At 43.9% G+C, this 20694-nt stretch overlaps 1 protein-coding gene across 1 annotated transcript in view; it reads left to right on the top strand.

Moving 5' to 3' along the window:
* The window catches only part of LOC306707868 (dolichyl-diphosphooligosaccharide--protein glycosyltransferase subunit STT3B), a 68745-nt gene that overhangs the window by 12821 nt on the left and 35230 nt on the right, over positions 1-20694 (top strand). The window contains exon 2 of the mRNA XM_079175509.1: positions 17564-17672. Within this exon, the coding sequence (XP_079031635.1) occupies positions 17564-17672 (109 nt within the window). The remainder of the gene's footprint in view (positions 1-17563; positions 17673-20694) is intronic.

Below are 20694 nucleotides of genomic sequence, written 5' to 3'. Positions count from 1 at the left end.
GTCAAGCTGTTTTTGCTTGGTGGGGGACGATGCAAGCGCAACCATTCTTCAACTCTGTTATTGAGTCGCAGCAGCAGATTGTCAGTCTAATTCAACACTTTTCTTCTCCTCTGAGTCAGTCACCTTATGGATGTCATGGTGATGCCAACACATCCCTCATATCTTTTCTTGTTTTGCCAGGAGAAAACAAAGTGAAGATGCAGTCACTTTGCAGTCTACTTAGTGTCTACTTTAATATAAAAATGGCCTGTTTGGTGACTACATACACGGACACATTCATACGTTTATTGGAAGCGTAGTGTAGATGGTCTGCAGTGACGTGGGCAAGCACCATCATTTTTAAACTTTTGGTGCTAGTACTGATAACTGAAGTTGGGTTTTTGGTTGGGTTATTTTCAAAATGTAGCGTACCCTTGCTAGTTTCTCAAGATTACCAGCCCTAGCTTTAAGATTAGTTGCCATCTTTGGTTTGGAGCCATGTTCCAAAGATGTAAGAGGTTCGGGGGAATAGTGAGAGGCATCGAGATGAGGGCGACTAAAGAGGCTCATCTCTTCACAACATAGGACTGATGAATGAGCTGGATCACGATGCAGAAACGGCATCCTGGCCTTGGTTGACGTTAAGTCACCGCTGTCTTGTGAGAACTGAATGTAACAATAATCTTAAAGTCTGCTCAGCCTCCTAAGGACCAGTTTCACAAAGAGCTTTTTTGTGCAACATCTTAGTGGTTCCTCCATACTGCTCCCGTTCTCTCTCGACTCTGCTTCGGTGCAAACCGGTAGCTGGTACGTTGTCGGAGGCGTCCTGCATCATGAAATACCAGACGATGGATGCTTTTTGGAGGGTACTCTTTTAGAGTGCATAATGCGTGGCTCCTTTTTGAAATATGTCTGTGTCCATTAAACACATAGCTGTAGGTAATTATCTGGATTGGTCTTGACCTTTTTAGCTAAACTCCTCAGTATAATGATGGCTTTGTGCTTTAATGAGTTCTCGGCTCCATGTAAATGTTTTAGTTATAGATCTTTAATTTATTATTTATGATGACATTTTCCCTTTTTTATTTTCTTGTTGGTGTTTTCTTTTTGCAACAAGCGCTGCTTTTCCCTCGCCGATCCCTCGCGTGCGACACTGAAATCAAAGACTCTGAAGTTAATGTAGTCCTGTGACGGTGTCGACTTCTCTCCCAGAGTTCTTCATCTCGACCTGTGTCCTTCAAAGCGTGTTTCCTTTTCAAGCGGATGCACCCGTAGTGAGTGAGATCAAGGAGGATGTTACCGACTCTGATGATGGCACCTCCATTAAATGCTCCCAAAGCTTCATCGGTATATATGAAGGAGATCATTTGGCACTTGATATGATTTCACTCAGGAGGGATAAGTGACCTCAGACATCGACATTTCCCTTTCAGTATAGCTCCAGCAATTTAGCAATTACGGCAGTCATTAGGCTTTCATTTAGCATGACTTCTTATCTTGACCTTGAAACATACTTTTTTTTTGCAATCCAAGTGGCAAACCGACAGGTGTTCTTCACTCCGTCATTCTCAGTTTCTCATTCGCTAGATTCCTCGCTTTCTTTTATGTCTTCTCTGTTCTCGTCCCATGAGCGTGAGTCTTTGTAACTTAGCAAGCAAAGTCTTGCTCTCAAACTGTGATCTGACTCCCTTCTGGTCCTCGCAGCGAGTAGCGAGCTACCCAGAGTTTCCTTTCAAAGCCAGATGAACTTGTAGACGCCCTGCATAGCTCTGTCACCTGTCATCCTAACAGTATCCAACCTCTGTACATTGTACCAAGCATTTACCTTATAGTTATGTTTAGGTTGTAGTGATGTTTAGGTTGTAGTGTATTTCCCTCCCATTTTTGGTTGTATGCTAACCCATCCCACAGTCGGTCAGTGTGCCAGTGAAGTTGTTAAGAAATATTATTGTTTTGTAATGCTCTCACTGTTACCATCTGGTACATGTATTTGTGTGGATTCCAGTGGGATTTAGCTGCCAGAATGGATCTATTTTCCTCTTTATTGTTGTAAACTACGACCCCTACTTTTAATACATCAAATAGGACTGTTTTTAAAAACCTTTGTTTTGAAATGTGAAATTTGTATTTGGGAGATGTGATGTGTTTTTGTTTTAGTCCGATTTTAGTGGACGCATACATGGTGTCAAACTTCTTTCAGCTCATGGGCCACACACGGCACAGTTTGATCTCAAGTGGCCTCGACCAGTGAAACCATTACTGTCTACTCTTGGCGCGTCCCACACTGGACAAAATGGATTAGCAGTTTATTTCATAGAAAAGTTGGAATCAATGACTTCTCTGCAGTTCATCCAGTGGGCCGTGTTGGACCCTTCGGTTGTTCGACACACATGCTTTAAAGTATTTCTCACCTTTTTATATCTAGAGCTCACACAGTTAACCAGCAGAACATTATAGTTCAGCTATTTTGATTATTGTTCATTTTAAAGCAAAAATGCCCAACATTACCATCCCCAGCCTCTCAGTGAGTGTTGCTTTTCTTTGTATAATGCGACATATATGGTTTTATATGGCTTTTAGACTGATGGTCAGAGCTCAAGGATATTTTGAGGGCCATTTTGTTTTGGCTATTTTCATTCATTTTATGGACTGAATTCTTTTCTTATTTATCAAGACAATATCTCAAACCGTTACTTGCAGGCATACTTTTATTTGCCTTTTTATATAAAGGCACTGCAGGCAAAAATACACTAGAGCCAGAGAGACTCGATAAGAACTTGGAACAGTTCTTTTGGGTGGTTTTAGCAGAATTTCTTCTAGCATAGTCGTTGATTCTTGACGATGTAATACACATAGCTAAATTTGGCACCCGGGTGCATTACGATGACGTCATAATCTGGGCCAGTAGTTAGCCATTAGCCAGATGTTCTTCTAGCGGGAGGATTCCTCTGAGGTGATGTTTAGGGATGGTCTGTTCAGCCCGATTTAACATTCTGTCCCGGCTGGGACAAGTCGGGCTGCTGTAGTCCAGCTGAGGAGTTAATAAGGCCTTAAATGAGCCTCATCTCCGGAGCTGTTGCTGAAGGTACGGTCTGTTACTGTGATTTCACCACTTTGCCTCTTTTCTACAAATGCTGGGAATATCTTAGAACAAAGATGTCGATCTCCCTGACTTGATGGGGGGGCTGCTCTGGAACTGGCACGGAGCGTGTCTCTTTAAGAGGTGCTGGCTGTACGGCTTGTGACATTAGTCTTGCTGTCTGCATCAGCATCATTCAGGTGCAGAGGGATGATTCCCTCCTTCTGCATTTCTGGGCTGCAGTTCAATCAGGAGTCAGGCTGAGAGACTTATCTGTCTCTTTCTCCGTCTCCATCAGCGCCTCTCTTCATCTAACGTGTGCACACACACACACACCCTACCTGCAGTTGCTGCAGTGAGAGCTGGCGTAATGTCATTATGGCACTCGCAGCGAAGCTTGGGCCCTACTTGATCGGGCCCGCTAGACAAAAGCTGAATTTGGCTGCGAATGAACCGCAGTCCCATCTTTCAGGCTTCCTGTAATATGGTGCTGGATCTGTGCCCCCACCCCCCACACCCTCTGGCTGGGATTTGGAGATTTGCTACCCAGACAAGTGAACGAGAGAAAACCTTTGCTCCCATTCACAACTCTGAATCCATCCAGTGTGGAGTTTCCATCCAGGATGAGCTCATTGTTGTCTTTTTATGTATTCTCTTTGCCCGGAAGCCCCCGTTTTCTACTAAGATACTATCACTGCGCATTTCACACTGATAAATTATTGGAGAGTGCTTGTGCTGCTTGATTTTTATCATTGTTGAAATTTCAAAGACTGTGATGAGCGGTTCCATTTCTGTTCGTATGTTTTTAGACACTGTGCTCGTGTCACCGCTCGCTTAGCTTTCGATGCGCTTCCTAAGTTGTGTCAATGCTGACCATTTCTTGTTTCAGTTATAAACCGAGGTGGTAGGGCAGCAGTAGCTGCTTGACACAAACAGGGAGGGAACCTGTAATGTAGGGCTGCACCATGATGGCCAAAATGATTATCACGATTGTTTTAATCATTAGCGAGATCACAATTATTTTATTTTTTTAAAGAAACGGAGCACTGCTTTCACTTCCTTGTCATGCTTCATTCCTGCTTCTGTTCAAATCTTTGCATCAGCGTGAGACTGGTTCCTATTCAGAGCATAGAAAACAACAACAATTGACATTGCGATTAATACTGGATTCATTGTGCAGCCCGACTATTAGTACGCTGACGGGAGAGCGTTTTGAAAAATAAACGCGTATCCACAATACAGCAACTTGTCAAGAGGTGTAAACTCAGACTACAGTCACTCAATTTGGACCCTTTTTTTCTTCTTTCTGGCTTCACTGTCACAGACTCTGAACAAAGCTAATCCCCGCGCTGAGATGCATTCGGGACGCCTCGGCCCGAGTGATGAGTTAGCAGCACATACAGCTCCAGTATTCTCCATGTGGCCACAAGCAATCCTTCATCCGTGGCGCCCGGAGCCCTAAAGCGGGGAAAGCTTCGCCACGTCTGGTGTGACATTTCATTTGAGGAAAGAACAAAAGCCCCCCCAACAAATCAATGTCCTCTTCCTCCAGTGTAATTATGCACGCAGAGTCACGGTTATGACAGAGTAGGTTTTACAAAGTCTTGATATCTGTATTCGGGCTGCTCATTACACTGCGGTCATTGAGGGCTGCTCCATCAAACGAGCGCTCTGTTGGTCGTATGCATTGAGCTCATGTTGCCTCCATCGTCTTCCGCTCCTCTTTTTTTGTCTTCCACAAAGGAGACCCGATCTGACAACAAACCGTTTTGAGGCCGTCTTGTATTTATTTTAATTTTAGTCTTTACCAGGTGTGTATGAGCGCGAGCACTTAATATTCTCTACTCAAAGTAATGTGCGCATTGTTTTAATGCTTAAAATGCATAACGGTTGCCCATGACTGTTTTATCAATCCACCCAAGTAAGCGAGGAAAAAGGAGCTTTTAATTGCTGTTTACACTGAGTCACTCACCGAATTACCTGAAGATCTTTGGCAGCGTCTTTTGTAAGCATGAGCAATGCTCTGTCACACCGGTTCACTCGGGCTGAATCAAATTTTAAATGGAAGTAAATGTGGGCAAAAAGTCTCAGTATGCAGAGTGCGTTTGTGAAGTCTGTTAACTGAATGGTTTAGCCTCAACACATCTTCTCTCTCACAAAAATGCTATACATGCATAACGCACACGGCCCATATGACTTACATTCTATGAAAGAAAACGGACCAGACATTATAAGTGTCTACACTTGCAGGTACGTTTTTTTAAAAGCTGCTCGCTGCGCTACAGACGACTAAGCTATTATCTTGCCTGGAGATCTTTTTAAAGAGTGCTCCTTCGCTTTAGGAGTTTGTTAGCAAGCTGGTTCAGCGAGCCATGGTGCAACACAAAATGTGGCCATGCCCGTAGGGGAAGTGAGAGACGAAGACATTGTGGCTGGAAAAGCTAATATTTGCACTCTCGGTCTATGGCACCTTTCTGTTTGTCATAGGCGACCGTCTGACTGTCAGTCAACGTCACCGTCGCACGGATCACAGAGGACGTGCAGTTATTGCTTTATGGAAAGGTGGTTTAATAAGAATAATGTTTGGGTTGGCTGTGTACACATAACAATGACATGCCGAGCTTTTCAGAGTAGAGCCACACGCCATCTGTAAAAAAAGAGGCCATTTGATTTACAGTAAATAATAATTACACACTTGATTTATGATTAACTGCTTGGTACACCTCACTAGTCAGAACAGCAGAAGCCTGTTGGATGAGTGGAGAAAGTGTGTGTGTGTGTGTGTGTGTGTGTGTGTGTGTGTGTGTGTGTGTGTGTGTGTGTGTGTGTGTGTGTGCGTGTGCGTGTGCGCGTGTGCGCGCGTGTGTGCGTGTGTGTGTGTGTGTCGATTTTAGAGCGAGAGAACACCGAGCCCTGCTCATCAGGGCGGTGCGTTCAAGTCTCGGAGGGCCGACATTTTTTTGCTTTTCAAAGTGTCGTACCCTGAGAGGTTGAATCTGAATTAACGGGCTGCTTGCTATCTGTGTATTTTTAAGGCTAAATGGCGTTGCACGATATATATATCTCTCTGTATTTTTTTACAAAGTGGGCTAAATGTTTGTTGTAACAGAGATGTGAGACGTCACCGGCACAATTACTAAAACAGACGACCTCTCATATGACATGGTTACGCTGCTGCGTTTGAGACAAATAATTGTGGTCTGCTGCAATTCAATACATTTAACAATATTATGCTATTTTCAACAATTGGGTGTTTTGGATTACTCATCCTGAGTGTTGTTGTGTAATTAATGCTACCTCGTTAAACAGACCAGACCCAGCTTGCGTCCTGTGGAAATTATGAACATCATCTCCGAGCTGTGGCGTTCATTCATATGCAAAGCGAAACCTACACCGTACATTTGCTACCGCTTGACAACTTCACTGCTAATTTCTCCTCTGATCTGAGCGCGTCCAGATCTGACATCAGCAAAAAAAATCACTCCTCCGCCTCCGGCTCATCCAAAACTCCGCTGCAAGGACTTTGATTCGGACTAGGACCTAGGACTTGATTCCGACTTCCCCACACCGGCTACTTGTTGCTTTTAGAATCAATTTAAAGATATTATTGATTTCGTACAAAGCCCTGAGAGGCCTCGCCCCAAGTTATTTATCATATCTCTTATTGCCCTAAATCCCTTCCCACACCCTGAGATCCTTGTGGAATGACCCACCTGACGGCTGCTACAAACTCTCTCATCTTTTAATTACCATTTAAAAATATATTGATATACCTTTTTAAAAATAAAAAAGCTCATATACCTGCCTGTGCTCCCTGTGCACTGAAGAGGATGTGAGAGTCCATAGCTCCTGAAAGACTCCCCTGTGGAGGAATGAAACATTGCTTTGTCACCACTGTAGGACAAGAGAGAAAATGAAGAGCCGGAGAGAAGCACTCCCTCCTGCGCTCCCTCCGTTATCTCGCAGACGTAGAGTATGAAACGGCAGAGGCAGCCATGTGCTGGGAAATAATGATGAAGGGACCACAGTGGTACAGAAGACGGTGTATAATTACTCAGCCCTGGCAGTAAATTCTGACCCCTCAGGATTTCAGAAACCACCGTGGCCGGCCCATTCATGCAGATATGGCAGCTTTGAGGGCTGCAATAATTCGTGTTATGATGTAGGCACACTGTATTAATGTTCGCCGGAGAGACACGGCGTAACTCGCTCTGTGTCTTTTTGGACCGGAGCGTTATTAAGCGCCGGGTGCTGATGTTTGAGCCAATGAGGCGTAAGCGTCTTACCGGGGTTTCTCCTTCGTCTCTTAGTGACTGTACGGCTCGTGGCAAAAGAACCATTACGCTCAAAGGGCAGAGCAATAACAACATTTTGTCCGGGGGAAATCAATCGTAATATAGACTGTATAATTGTCCACAGCTGTGTTTTTTACGTCCAGTTTAATGGTTTCATTTTGGGCCGTTGTGATGTCTTTTAATAGTCTTTTCTCCCAGTGTCTAGCTTTCCCCGCAGCAGGTGGATGTTGGGATGAGGAGAGGATGATTTTTAAGCATTAGATGGCAGTGGGCAGCTGGCCTCAGTTTACCCTCACTGCAGGATTTTTCAGCCTAGAGTCTCACAGTGGGGGGATTTAGTGTGTCGCTCCGAAAATGGGCCGGTCTTTCTGAACACTACAGCCTCTGAGCTGTGTTCCTTCACGTCCATGGCAAAGGATATCTCGAGGGCTACCACAAGTACATCATCAGGAGTTTTACTTGTATGTTAATTGCCTTCCTCATTAAACCTCGTCAATAGCTGGAGAAACTTCAGCGCAGACCTGTGCCGTTCCTTTTTCCTTCAATAGAGATCTCAACATGCGATGATTAGGCCTGTAATCATTGTTTGTCCTTGGTGTTTGTGTTTGCGATATCCAAATGATTAGCCACCCGTTATGACGGCAAAGCTCTTTGTGCTCCAGTAATTACTCCCCGTCTCCCGGATCCACCGCTGCCTGCTGTTTCTGCCTTGGCTCTCGCCGTGCCTTCCCTATTTTTGGTCGACGGTAACAGTGGGGTTTTGATAAAAGAGAAGCCTTTGCCCCAGTGGACTCCTTGGCTAAATGTGGAATTGGCATGCCTTTCATCCATTGCCTTTGATTCACACGCTGCAGTTTGAGATTCAGTGACTCTGTGCTTTTGGGAAACTTCCCATCTTAATTTTAGTTTTTTTAACCCCACGCCGTACCTTTTTAAATGGACTCGAAGTACGAATCTTTAGATGCTCTTGAATCACTCTCGTTCCGGAGACGTTTAACAGCGTTCTATATCCGGCGCTGCGTGTAGCTTGACTCTGCAGCTTTTAACAAAGAGTTGAGGGAGGAGAGTTTGTGACCCGGAGGACCAGCTGAACGAGAGAAGGTTAAAATCCCTTTAACACTCACAGTAGGTGCCTTTTTAAACAAACTAATAATTCACTCCAATATTGATCCTTTTATCAATAAGCAGTCAACACATTAATGTAGGTTGACTACCCCTTTCACTTTGACATACTGGTTTCACATTTGATCTGTTGTTATAGAAAACATTTATCGATTATTGCCACTTTTAAGAGTCATGGCTTGCCGGCTGACTGAAACAGCATTTCAAGTCCAGGGACAAAAATCATAGTAGACTTAATTTCTTGTATCGCCTTTGGCTCTTCGCTGTTAATTTTTTAGCAAAGCGTGCAGTTGAGCATATTTGATCGGGTCTCTGCTCACGGGTATTTTCCTTGTTGAGAGATCTGGATGCCTGCTTGAATTTAATTGTATCCATTTTTCATAATAACGTTAAACCATCACTTAATTCAACACTGAAAACCCACCAGGTACCTCAATTTTGAAAGGGCTCATGTAAATCAATGAATTTCTTTTTTTTATATAATAGTGAGCTGCTCCTGTGTGGTCTCTCAGTGATGAGCTCCGGCTATTGACTCAGTAAAGGGAACTGATGTTCCACCATCCGTCCTTTATTTTTTAGACAATGATTACAGGTTTAATGGCATTTACAGTGCATAACCCCTCAGGTGCGATTTCTCTACACCACCATTATACAGCATGTGGTGAAATCTATATTACATTGATCCCATCATGTTGCAGCCACCCAGCGTGTCTCCATTGCAGTTAGTGACACTCATCTCTCTGCATGCTCTTAATCTGCAGCGCTAAGAACCAAGCTTCTAATTTTCCATCTGGCTGTCGCAGAAAACATCTGTTGCAATTGAAGTCCGCTTATCAGTTGTCAACCCAATATAATAATCAGACAGGATTTGTCCTTTGTATGCACATGGGTGGCTAGTGCAGGTCTTGAAACTAGTATTTTGACTCAAGATCAGGGAAGATTCCCTGAAATCTAAGACCCTGTGAAATGTTTATAGGTTGCAAATGAAATGCTTAAGCTCTATCGCTTAGTAAACAGCTGACATTTAGTTGTTTTGTGCTTGTTTACATGCTCAAAGCTCAGTCTCTGCATAGGTTGTCTTATGTAATTAATTAGTTGTTGTGGAGATGTTTCAGTCCCTTTTTTGCAAATGTCACAGTCAACATCATCGCTCTGCTAAATCTCGCCTTTTACCGAGGAGAATACGAAGATGACCCAAATACGTTCAGTAAATTAGCAGGAGAAATCATTGCTGCAGGTGAGTTTGTTGTGAGTCTATTCTTGACCATCCGTTGGGGTGGGATTCACGTGCGAATGCTTTGCGTGCCACTTCGTGCCAATTCCGTGTCCCATCTCGGTTCAGTCTGGGGCGTTCTTGGGAGCTGGGAAGCTGAGCTTCGTGGGGAATTCATAATATCACAGCCCACACTAAGAGGAGCTTAATGTTTTAAGAGACGATCAGTTTGCTTTGAACTCTGACAGATTCAGCTGCATTTCTGCAAACATGCAGTGGAATATTAAGTGTGTGATAGGAGCTACTTGAAGACTCTTTAGCATCAGTCCAAACATCTCTTTCAGCGAGGTTGCTGTTTACATTTTGCACACTGTCGACCTAATACCGGTGCGATGGAGGCCGCATCGTCTCACTGTACTCATACACCCATCTTACCTAAGAATGCATTCTGCTCAGTAATTGCTGTGGTGTGAAGCAGATACTGGTTGGGGTTCAGATTTCTCATCCATCTTCTGTAATTACTAATCAATACTAACCTATTTCCAGTTGGTTAATTGTGTGCCACATGGCCACCTCTGTGTAGTGTTATCGAACACAAAAAGCACAGCGGCCTAATGGTTCTGTCATTGATGGATTCCCCGCACATCTGCCTACAGTTTTTACGCAAGTGCTGATAATCTCGACCCCTGCTTATTACGGCTGACCCCCAGTCTGTTTGTCCCCCCCCCTTGTAATTACAGCCTATTTTTAGGGTGCTTTTTAAAACGAACACCTTTTTAAAGGTGCTACAGTTGAAATTCCGAGCATATCTATTGTCTCTCAAGATTCTGCTGTTTTCACTGTGACGTTCATAAATTGGTTATCCCGGCGTGCTGTCTCACAAATCCCACTCTGGTGTCATTCCTCTACAGGCCGTAGAAATGTTCTGGTTGTAGGACGGTCTCAGCCTCATTGGACTCAGGTGACCGGGCACATTCTTCTTCTTCATCGTCGCATCGCGGAGAGTCGTTAGAATCCCCCCGAGCCACCGCTTTGTTTCGATCACTAATCTGTTTGTAGTCGTTTAGTTCAGAATGCAGGAGGCTGTGGAGTGTGAAGCCATTCTGTGTACCTTGAAGTTTCTTAATAGACCTCTACTGCCCCGCGCCCTTCACTGGCAGCAGCAGGCCCACCTGATGCAGGAGAAATAAACACTCAGTTTTCTCTTCCTCCAAAGTTTTGTACTTTTGTTTTGTAGTTTTGTTGTTTGCTGCTGAGCAGCCTACCACTATAATGTGGAGTTTTCTGCATATTAATAGTATGAAATACATCCATGGTTGTAATTAAATTCATATATCATGAATAATCTGAATTATCTAAGGTTATAAGTGAACATATTATTACATTTGTTATTTAACATCATTGACACTGTTTTTTGTAAATGGGCCCAAAACTGATATCTTTCATTCAAATGTTGTTTTTTGTTTTAATTACCTCATCACTCCTGGCTTGTCACAGGCGTGCAGCCAAAAGGGATGCAAGATTACATTTTACAAGTAAAAACAATCAAGCAATTTTAAAGAGTAGCGAACCTAACAAGTGACTTTATCTGAAATGTTTGCAACTACACCCGTCCTGTCCAGCTCGTTGTTTTATGGGACCGCTGCTGCTGCTGCTACTACTGCATGCGTGATCACTATGCACTCTTTGCCCTGTTTGGATGATTTATTATTCCACGCCTCTCCTGTTCTACTTAAAGCTTGTGTAAGCATCTTGTCTAGCTCGGCTAAGAAAATAGCCTAATTCCAGATCGATTGTTCTGTTAGACCCACAAGGCATTCTAAGTCTGTGTCATTGTGACGGGTATCGCCAAGCTGTTCTCACACAGGTGTGAATAAGAGCCTGTGTGTCTGTGAAAAGATAATTAGGATGTCAATAGAAATGACTCCGCTCTCTATAAATCTGGTGTCAGGAAAATGTGGAGCTCAATGGCTAATTGGCCTTCAAATAGCTCACACTGAGTATTTTACACTTGCAAGTAGCACGTTCTGAATCTGAAATTCTTTTAAAAACCACAAGCATCTTTTCACGCATTTTCTATTGGAGTAAAAGAGAGCGGTTGATAAAAGAGCACCTGGGTAAAGAGAAGTCTTTATCAGGCTGTGGCCTGTTTCAGAAATGAATAACCCAAACTGTTTTATGTGGGAATCTTTATCTCGACTGTCAAAATATGGTGCTGGAGCAAATAAACAAAGCTAGTTTATGGCTGCTCGCTGTCTACTGGGTATTCCCAGTTAAAGCTGGAGCACAGTAATGTGTATTGAAATTATTCCCCTTGGCAAGTCAATATTTATGCCATTATGTCTCGTTGCCTCGGGACGCAATGTCATTTTTCAATTTTCATTCATTAGTTCCAACAGGCAATCTTTTGGCTCTTTGCGTATTGACACGATGATCTTGCACCCCACCACGGCACAAAAACACAAACCATCTGCTTGTTACCATTGCCAGCTGCTTCATTCAGAAAAGCTTAGTTTAGAGTGGCATTTTTGTATCAATCCAACGCTAAGCACTGATCCAAACGCACATTTAATCAGTCCAGCATTTTAATTGGAATTCCAGTGTCAATATGTTTTTTTCTTTTCTCGCAAGGCTCTCAACACGTCCTACAGAGTAGTGCTGGGTATCGTTCAGAGAATTACGATGACGGTACCAATATTGTACTTCATTCCATACCCGTCACGTGAACGGATGTTTAAACTGTAAGCTCTGTCAGCACTTTTACATCTTTTCGCGCGGTTAGCTTCTAGCACCGTTAGCTTCTAGCACCATTAGCTTCTAGCCGGCAGCGTGGCCTCTCTGTGGTCAGAGCCGTGTACAGGCTGGCAGTCTTGGTTGTAGCTGCTGCGGCAGTTGGCCATCACATGTCTCGTTGATTCCAAAAAAGCTTTTGGTAATTGGCTGTGAGCAAAACAATACAATTAGTCATTTTTTTCTAGATCTGGGCACACAAACATTCGAATACTAATATAGTGGTAGTGGGTTATTTCGATTGACACCTTGTATGTATCACGTACTGATATCCAAACCTACCACAGAGTGTCTTCTTTCTTGGCCGGGGTATGGTCTTTGGACAATGACCAACACGTTTCCTCTGACATTATTGTAACCAAACTAGTTAACGGTAAAGACGAAAATGAAAAGCTTCTTACATCTGTGTTCTGAGCATGCAGGAGAGTGTTTACTATTGACATTTCTGTTGTGGTGGAGTTATTTCCAATAGCATTAGGATTGTATGGCTCATCCTGTACCTCTTCATCTCAACAGATTAGCTCTGCACTCGAGATTCAATTGGAAGAATGCTCCCTGCACTGTCAGCAACTGTTCACACATTGAAATTAAAATATTTATTGTTTTTCTTGATGGTTTGGGTTTTGTTAATGGTTGACCTGGCAATAATTAGCGGTGTGTTTGGTATTTATATCCCAACGATGCTGTTCGTGTGCTTTTGCTGCTCCGGTCTCTGAAAACAACCATCAGCTGAGACGGGGCCTCATTGAACCTGCTGCAGAAGGTGCCAGTTTAGTAATTAATTAAAGACAATATCTTATTTCAGATTTACTAAGTGATGTCTAGTACCATGTGCACAATATTGATATCACACAGAGACAGAATGCAATTACCTTACTGGGTCATTGAGCCAGCTGCAACACACACACACACACACGCACACGCACGCGCACGCACACACGATTGAAATGATACGGCCGCTAGACAAAATGCCGGCCGGGATGCCTCACCTTGTCAGATGACGGCAGGCGTGGAGGACACTCAGCATTATTAAAGCTATTTGGCAGCTGTCAGTGTCCAGTGAGCCAGTTAGTGTGACCCCTTCCCACCAGCATGGAGGTATTAGTTTTGGGACAGGACGGGAAAGCGTACATTGTGGCTTAAAACTATCTATCATGCAATATTCGGGTAATCCAACCAGAAAATCCTATCGGGGACACCCTTTAAAAGGTTAATTCCGTAGGGTGCAGATAGTTGTAATCCTGTTTTAAGTTATTGTAAAACTGAGTCAGGCGCTTCTCTTGGAGCCTAATCCGAGAAACACATTTACAGGTAGGGCTTCATGAGACGGTATTTTTATATTACATCCAACAAGTATCCTTTGCCTCGCCCTAATCGTGTCTTGTACCTCATATTGTGATTAGTACAGACCACCAATTACCTCCACCGTGATCTATCAAGGACCCCTTCTTTTCACGGCGAACCCTTTGCTTAGGCTTCCTGTGTTCAGCTCCTTGTCTTTCAAGACTGCTGCCTTCAAAAAATTAAATTCCACGTTATTCATTCAGAGGTGGCTAATTAGTCGAGGTGGTGATTACACCCCTGGAACCAAAAGTCTATTTACGCATTCACCATATCACGGACCAGTGGGGGGAAAAAAGGGCAACGATGCATCTGATGATGTAGTTGATGCTGAATGAAGCATTACTGGCTCGTAAACAGCAATGGAGTCCACTTAGTCATGCTGATGATGATGATGGCCCTATCTCAACAGGAAACTAGTAATCAGTGAAACGGACCTTGATTAAAATGAATTATGGTGCACGCAGGGGGCCCCGAGTGATCTAAAGTGCACACGATGCCTCTCCTAATTTTAACTTTTGCTTTGAGATATTAACTGAGGGGTTGATCTAGGGCCCATTTTCCCCTTCATCCTCCCAGCTGTCAATTTTTTAATTATTTTTTCACAGTATTAGAGGTGTGTTGCTCATTCGCTGGTGGTCGAGGTGCTGCAGCGGCATCACTTGTCATCATGTGCTCCGTGGCCCGAGACCATATTGGCAGCTATGCATTAAATTGCTAATGTGCACGGCAGAGCTACATTATCCGCCCCATCAAAGTGACAAGGGCAGGGATAAAGCACTCCGCTCGGCTGTCCACGAGATCATTGGAAAATGGGTTTTATTTTTTTTCTGGATACGGCCGTGCAGCGTGCAAAGTTGTCTTTTTTTACAATGCCTTCTTTGAATTTGCTCGTTTCGGCGTCGCTGGTTTGACAGCTGCAGTACAATGAGGCAAAACTTGGCCGCTCAGTTCCACCTGCATTCAGAGTCCCAAATTGTGTGCCGTAAAATGAGATTGAATCTTCAGTTGTGAAAAATGTTAAGTTATTCTTGCCAACACAAACCTGAGCTGAAAGTACAATGGAAGTGTATTCTCTTCTGTGTGACTCTTGCATTCCAGCCGGATGGTTTGTTTGCCATAGAGGCTGTACTGCGCTCAGATTCAGGGCCCCGGTCCTCTGGTTGTTAAGTGATATGATTACCCACGGAGCCCCAAGGATAAACACTCGCACCTGCTCCTCAATAGCTCCTCAAGATCACTTTAACAGGCACAATGACGGTTATACTTCTGTTTTTTTTTTTCATCCAAGGGAGGATATTGCACATCTAATTTCCGATCACTTTGCTGCCTCTGACTCACTCATCTAATGAGTAACTGCTGTCATGGAGAATTGGAAAAGTCACTCAATTTGAAGATTGCTCTCCAGTCCTCGACAATTACTAGAACATCAAAATATATTGGAAATGTGTTTTTCAGTGCAACCTGTCAAATGCGTCGACCCCCTTCTGCTTTATATGTGCACACAAGACGCCAGTATTGGATGTTTTACATATCGAAAACGGTTGCAAACAAATTTGTGTCGTCTCAAAAGGGACAATTTGGACCTGCTGACTGTGGAGCCATTTATTGGAAAAGTTGAATCATTTAGCGTGGTGCTCGTGATGAATGCAAGAGACCAGTGCTCGGCATCGGGTTGGAGATGACTCATGTCTGTCCACCACACGCTCTTTCCGGAAGCAAGATGGGCGGCACAGCACGAGGGAGGAGAGCGCCGGCTCCTTCAGGTAGAAACCCAGGCACCCTGTGATTAGTGAGCGACGCCTCATGCCAGCACCTTTTTATACACACGGTCCTGACTGTGAGTGTAAGCGGCACACACTCCACTCGTCCTACTTGCTTTCACACGAGGGCTGAAGCCATCGATTCATTTAGTGATCCAGTTTTCTACCCATTTTGCATCTACAGTATTTATCCATTAATCTGATTTAAAAAAATACTTTTGCTTTAAGTAGCAACAGTAAATGTGCAAAAGAGAAAATAAGACTAGAATAACTAGCCTTTTAGGTATCACTTTAAGAAAAATCTAGCTTCAGACTACCTTTTTATTTGTCGCCACCGTCCTGGAACTGCCCGGAAGAGTAATCGGTAATCCGTCAACGATTCTAGATGTTATCATTTAACCTTATTATTGTCTCCTAAAGTGGTTGTTGGTATGAAAACACACAATTATAATTATACAAATAATAAATTACTGTATTTTTTATTAAATATTTGCTTTGATTCAAAAACATTTAGAGTCACTCAAGGAATCGTTTCAGCCCTGATTCACACAACAATCTTTAAACACGTGTTCTGTGTTGTCACTTCTTTCTTGTACCTTATTTAATTTTTTTTATTTATGTGCTCATAGTTGCCTTGACCAAGTCGCTCCACTTTATTTGTTTGTCTGTCTGGGTAGTAGGATGTCTCACACACCTGTCGAGAGATTTAGATGACTATGAGGTCATAGGCCAAGGGACCAATTGATAGCATTTTGGCACAGATATGGATTCAGGTGCAGACCCCGTCATTCGTTTTAAACCATTTGAAATGCTCTCATGAACTACTGCATGTGCATGAATACAACATCTGATCATAGCTTGTGTTAAATGTGATGTGTCCACCTAAGAGCTACCATTAGCTTTTGCTTTGAAGATGTACATAAATGCAAATTCAAACCATTTCGAGGCTCCCCAGCCTTCAATTACCAAAAGCACAACAGCCACGCATGCATGTCTGAAACCCAACAATTACGGTCGTTGATGCAAAATCATGAATAAACATGGCTTTGCGTTGTTTTGTAGCTTGCTGTAACCTTACCATGTTTGCTGGCTGAAGATATTGTTCGACGCGATCTAGTCTGAATCAAAGAACCTCCCTTGTGTGTAAAAGAGCTGATTATTCATATCGGATGATCTGCTGTCCTCTCTGCTGTATGCCTCTTAGAGACCGCTAAGACGGGTAATTGTCCTTTCGCGAACCGCTCTGCCTCGCTATAGGGTCTGCGTGTGTGAAGTGTCGAGCATAAGGTATATAGGCCTCTGAACATGCCATAAAGAAGCCCGCGTTAATGAGCTGTGCAGCAAAGGAGGTGCCTCTGAAAATGTACTGAACGCTTGCTTCGCTCTCTTTGGCAGCAGTCTTCTCGACGGTGTCAGCTCTTTCGTTCTTTCGTTCTGCTGCTTGACAGCGTTCCAACCCCCCCGGATTACCGCCGCCACGGTGCGAATCAAGGCCTGTTTTACGGCGATATTCCTAATATTTATTCTCTGGGATTTTGTGTGTGTTGTTTGTTTCCCTGCACCAGACTAATTTTACGTCTTTGTCACCCCAGCCAGTGGTTGCAGTTAGTTATCTGTGTGCAATAAGCAGGCTTTGTTCTGAAAAAATAAATATGCCACCGTAGGTGCGCCCTTCATCTCCAGTTTTTTAACCGAAGGCTGACCCGAGAGACGTTGGCATCAACACAAAGGCACACACACACACAGTGAATGGAGGTTTTATCGCCCCTATTCTAACAAGGCGAAGTCTCTGCAGCTTACCCATTCAGACCGCCTTCAGAAAATCTGGAGAGGAAATAACTCTTTCTTTCCTCGGGTTAAGTGTTTTTGGTCCGTCGATAGCGATAAAGTTTTTGGCAAACTATGGTCAGTAAATGGAAAATTGTTTCTTCTTTGTGTGTGCTTGTACTCAGCCATCCCTTTTTTTCTTCTTCTGTTTCAGGTTCAATTACAGATCGACGCACCATCTCACCACAAATGGCTTCTACGAGTTCCTCAACTGGTTCGATGAGAGGGCCTGGTACCCCTTGGGCAGGATCGTTGGCGGCACGGTGAGTTTTTCCTCAGCCAAACGGTTCATTATTTGCATCATTGTTCACTAATTCTAGATTCGCTTACGTTCTTGTGAAGTTGAGGAAAATAAATGATTGAAATAAAACGGTGGGTCATGGTTCGCACAAAAAAAAATAACGAAACGGGAGAAAAGATGTGCTCCAGCAGCTTCTGGTTGTGATCACACTGCTCAGCCTCTCAGAGGTCTTATGTAAGGTTCTGGAAAGGACGCTCCAGGCGATCGATGAACCTCAGATTGAGGAGGAGCGGTGCCGCTTCCTTCCTGGTCATGGAACATCTTTAATCTTGGAAGAACACTGTAGGGGGTCATGGAGCTCAATTTGCGTTTGGTTTTTCTATGCTTGGAAATGGCTGACGACCATGTCCTTGTCTTGTAGGGGAGGTCTGGGCACATGAGATACCGGGGCCGCTGATGCAGTACTCGCTTGCCAGAATGACGTATTGCTGTGGATACATACACAGCTCTCAAAGATATTTTGCAGAAGATGTTTTGCTCTGCCAAGATTTTGCCCAGTTGTGTTTTTTTTAAATGGTAGAATGTAAAGGCACAGCAGCGCGGTTATCTCAGGATTACATCGCCACATTTTGCCGAGCGCTGTTGGCTTAATCAGACTCTAAAGTGGTTTGGATGAGAGTCAGCAACTCCGCCATGCCTCTCTGCTAGATTGCCCCCCCCCCCCCCCCCCCTTCAGCCAAGGAGAAAGTTGCTGGCTTAGGTACGGGAGTACAAGTGAAGTGGGGTCTTGTTCATGAGTGGGGGTAAGATTAGGGCCTCAGATTGGCCGGCAAATTGGTGCAGAATTCCCAGTCATGTGGGTGTTGTAGCTAAGCCTGAAGGCAAAGCTGTGAATTTACTAGTTGATCTCTCACCTGTGGTCATGAGCTCTGGGTAGTGACTGAAAGAATGAGATCAGGGTTTCAAGCCGCTTTAATGGGTTTCTGGGCTCATTCTTTAAGAAAAGAGCGAGGGCAAACAGAAACACCTTGCCATAGAACCACAGCTCCTTTGTGTTTTTAAAAAGAGCTAGTAAGGGAAGGGTCCTACACACCTCCCTATGGAGATGGACCAGGCTCGTCTCTCTTGGCAAAAATCCCAGGCAGTCCCAGAGCATGCTGGGGGGGGGGGGGGTTAATCATCCCACATGGCCTGGGAATACTTTGGTAGATGCTGACTAGGGGAAAAAGGGAAGTCTGGGCTACTTTGCTTAGGCATTGTGAATTTGACCTACTTAAGTGGCAAAAAAAAAAGAAGGATGGATGGAAGATTTATATTAGCTATGGCAGGAATTTGTGGGGGATTTGCAAAATCTGCAGTTTAAATCCCTTTTATATTAAAGGATAATCAGAGCAGTCAGTCCATCAGTGAGCACAGTCTGGCTTAAAGTTCTGCTTTAAATCATAATAATCATGTTAAGGTACCTGTGACCCCAAAAAATTAACAAACATAAATACTGACATGTAGGTACTTGTGCAGTTTACACATCTAAAGAATCAGATCTATACACACTGTTAATATTCATGAGCACATCGGGATCACTCAAACATTGATATGTAGTCAGTGTTTACGTCCTCATTAGTGGTAAATGCAAGAAACATAAGAAGCAGACCTTCAGTGTGTTGGTCTGGGGTTTGGCAAGGCAGTGCAAGGATACCATAGAGTCCCATAAGCCTGCGCCAGGCAGCATGGATTTGAGTCACAATCCAGTAGCAACAGTGAGCTGTTCACTTGACAGATTCCCCCCCGGCTGCTGGTGCCTCCCTGCTTACCAGCAGCAGCGATTGTTGTGAAACATTGACCCTTTTCAGTGAAAAATGTGACGCGCCGATTACACACAATTTATCTCTCATTTCCCCTGCCCTCCCCTCCCCTCCGCATTTCTTCTCCCAACTTCATCCTCTCAACCCTGCATCCTGTGAAACGCGAGGCCTGTGTGAGTAAAAAATAAATGAATAAAAACCTTTTGGCCGAGCCATCTCCCTCTCTAACAAAACCCACATACCTTCTTTCTTTTGACCGAGCTTCACGAACCAAGCAGGCTCGCCCTCTGAGCTGTAATTGCACCAGCTAATAATGTATCCGGTCTACACAATCCAGGGTGCTCAGTGCCAATTAGATGTAGAAATGTCTCCCTTGGTGTCTCTATTATTGGGCCGGGCTGGGATAGAGCCCGGCCCTCAGTGTCTCTAGCGTGACTCCTGGTCCCTTCTCACTCTTTCTTTCCTTCCTTTTCTCGGTGTCGGCCGATTGGAGAGGCATGTTAATGTTGTGCATCGCTATCGGATGCCGTTATCATTTACAGCACCCAGAAGATGGTGCGGGTGCAGGAGCCACGCTACATGCTAATGTTTGAATGTAGTAGTCACTACTGCACAAGAGAAGCAAGGAATTTGAATCCCAAGCCCATCCATCAGCATTCATCTGTCATCGTCAATTACCATCAGCTAATTGTAATTTCCTATGACAGGCCTAGCTTGTAATAACGGACGTGTTGGTTCTGTTACAGTACATGGATTTAGGCCTTGTACTCATCGGGGGGGGGGGGAGCTGAAACTCCTGATTAAACTGGATACAGGAATTGCAAGGCGAATAGTTTTTAAGTTAATTTACACGACGCCTTGTCTTCTGCGTGCAAATAAGCATACAAAGCATTCACAGCTCACATCTTTCCTGCCGACACTTTTATTGGCATATCATGAACGCATTAGTAAAAAAAAAACAACCTGCAGAGTAATTCACACATGGTTAATTTGAAGAAGATTATAGCGAGTTGTGCTGATCTCTGCTCAAATGTAGTTGAACATTGCTTTAGATATTTTTTTTACTGTACTCAGCAGACTACCCCTCAAGCAAGACCGATCTGCAAACAGAGGACACACGAGGGCTTACGCTTTTTTTTATCAAAGCTCGGGTTTTGTGCGAGGTTTTTGTATACCGACGTAACGCATCGCTTCCTCTCCAGCAGATCTGGCTACAGATCTGTAGCTCGTTTCTCTTTATGA

This window comes from Pholis gunnellus (genome assembly GCF_910591455.1).
Source record: "Pholis gunnellus genome assembly, chromosome: 16".
Classification (NCBI taxonomy): domain Eukaryota; kingdom Metazoa; phylum Chordata; class Actinopteri; order Perciformes; family Pholidae; genus Pholis; species Pholis gunnellus.
The sequence above is the reverse complement of the archived record's forward strand: the minus strand, read 5'-3'. Positions and strand labels throughout refer to the sequence as shown.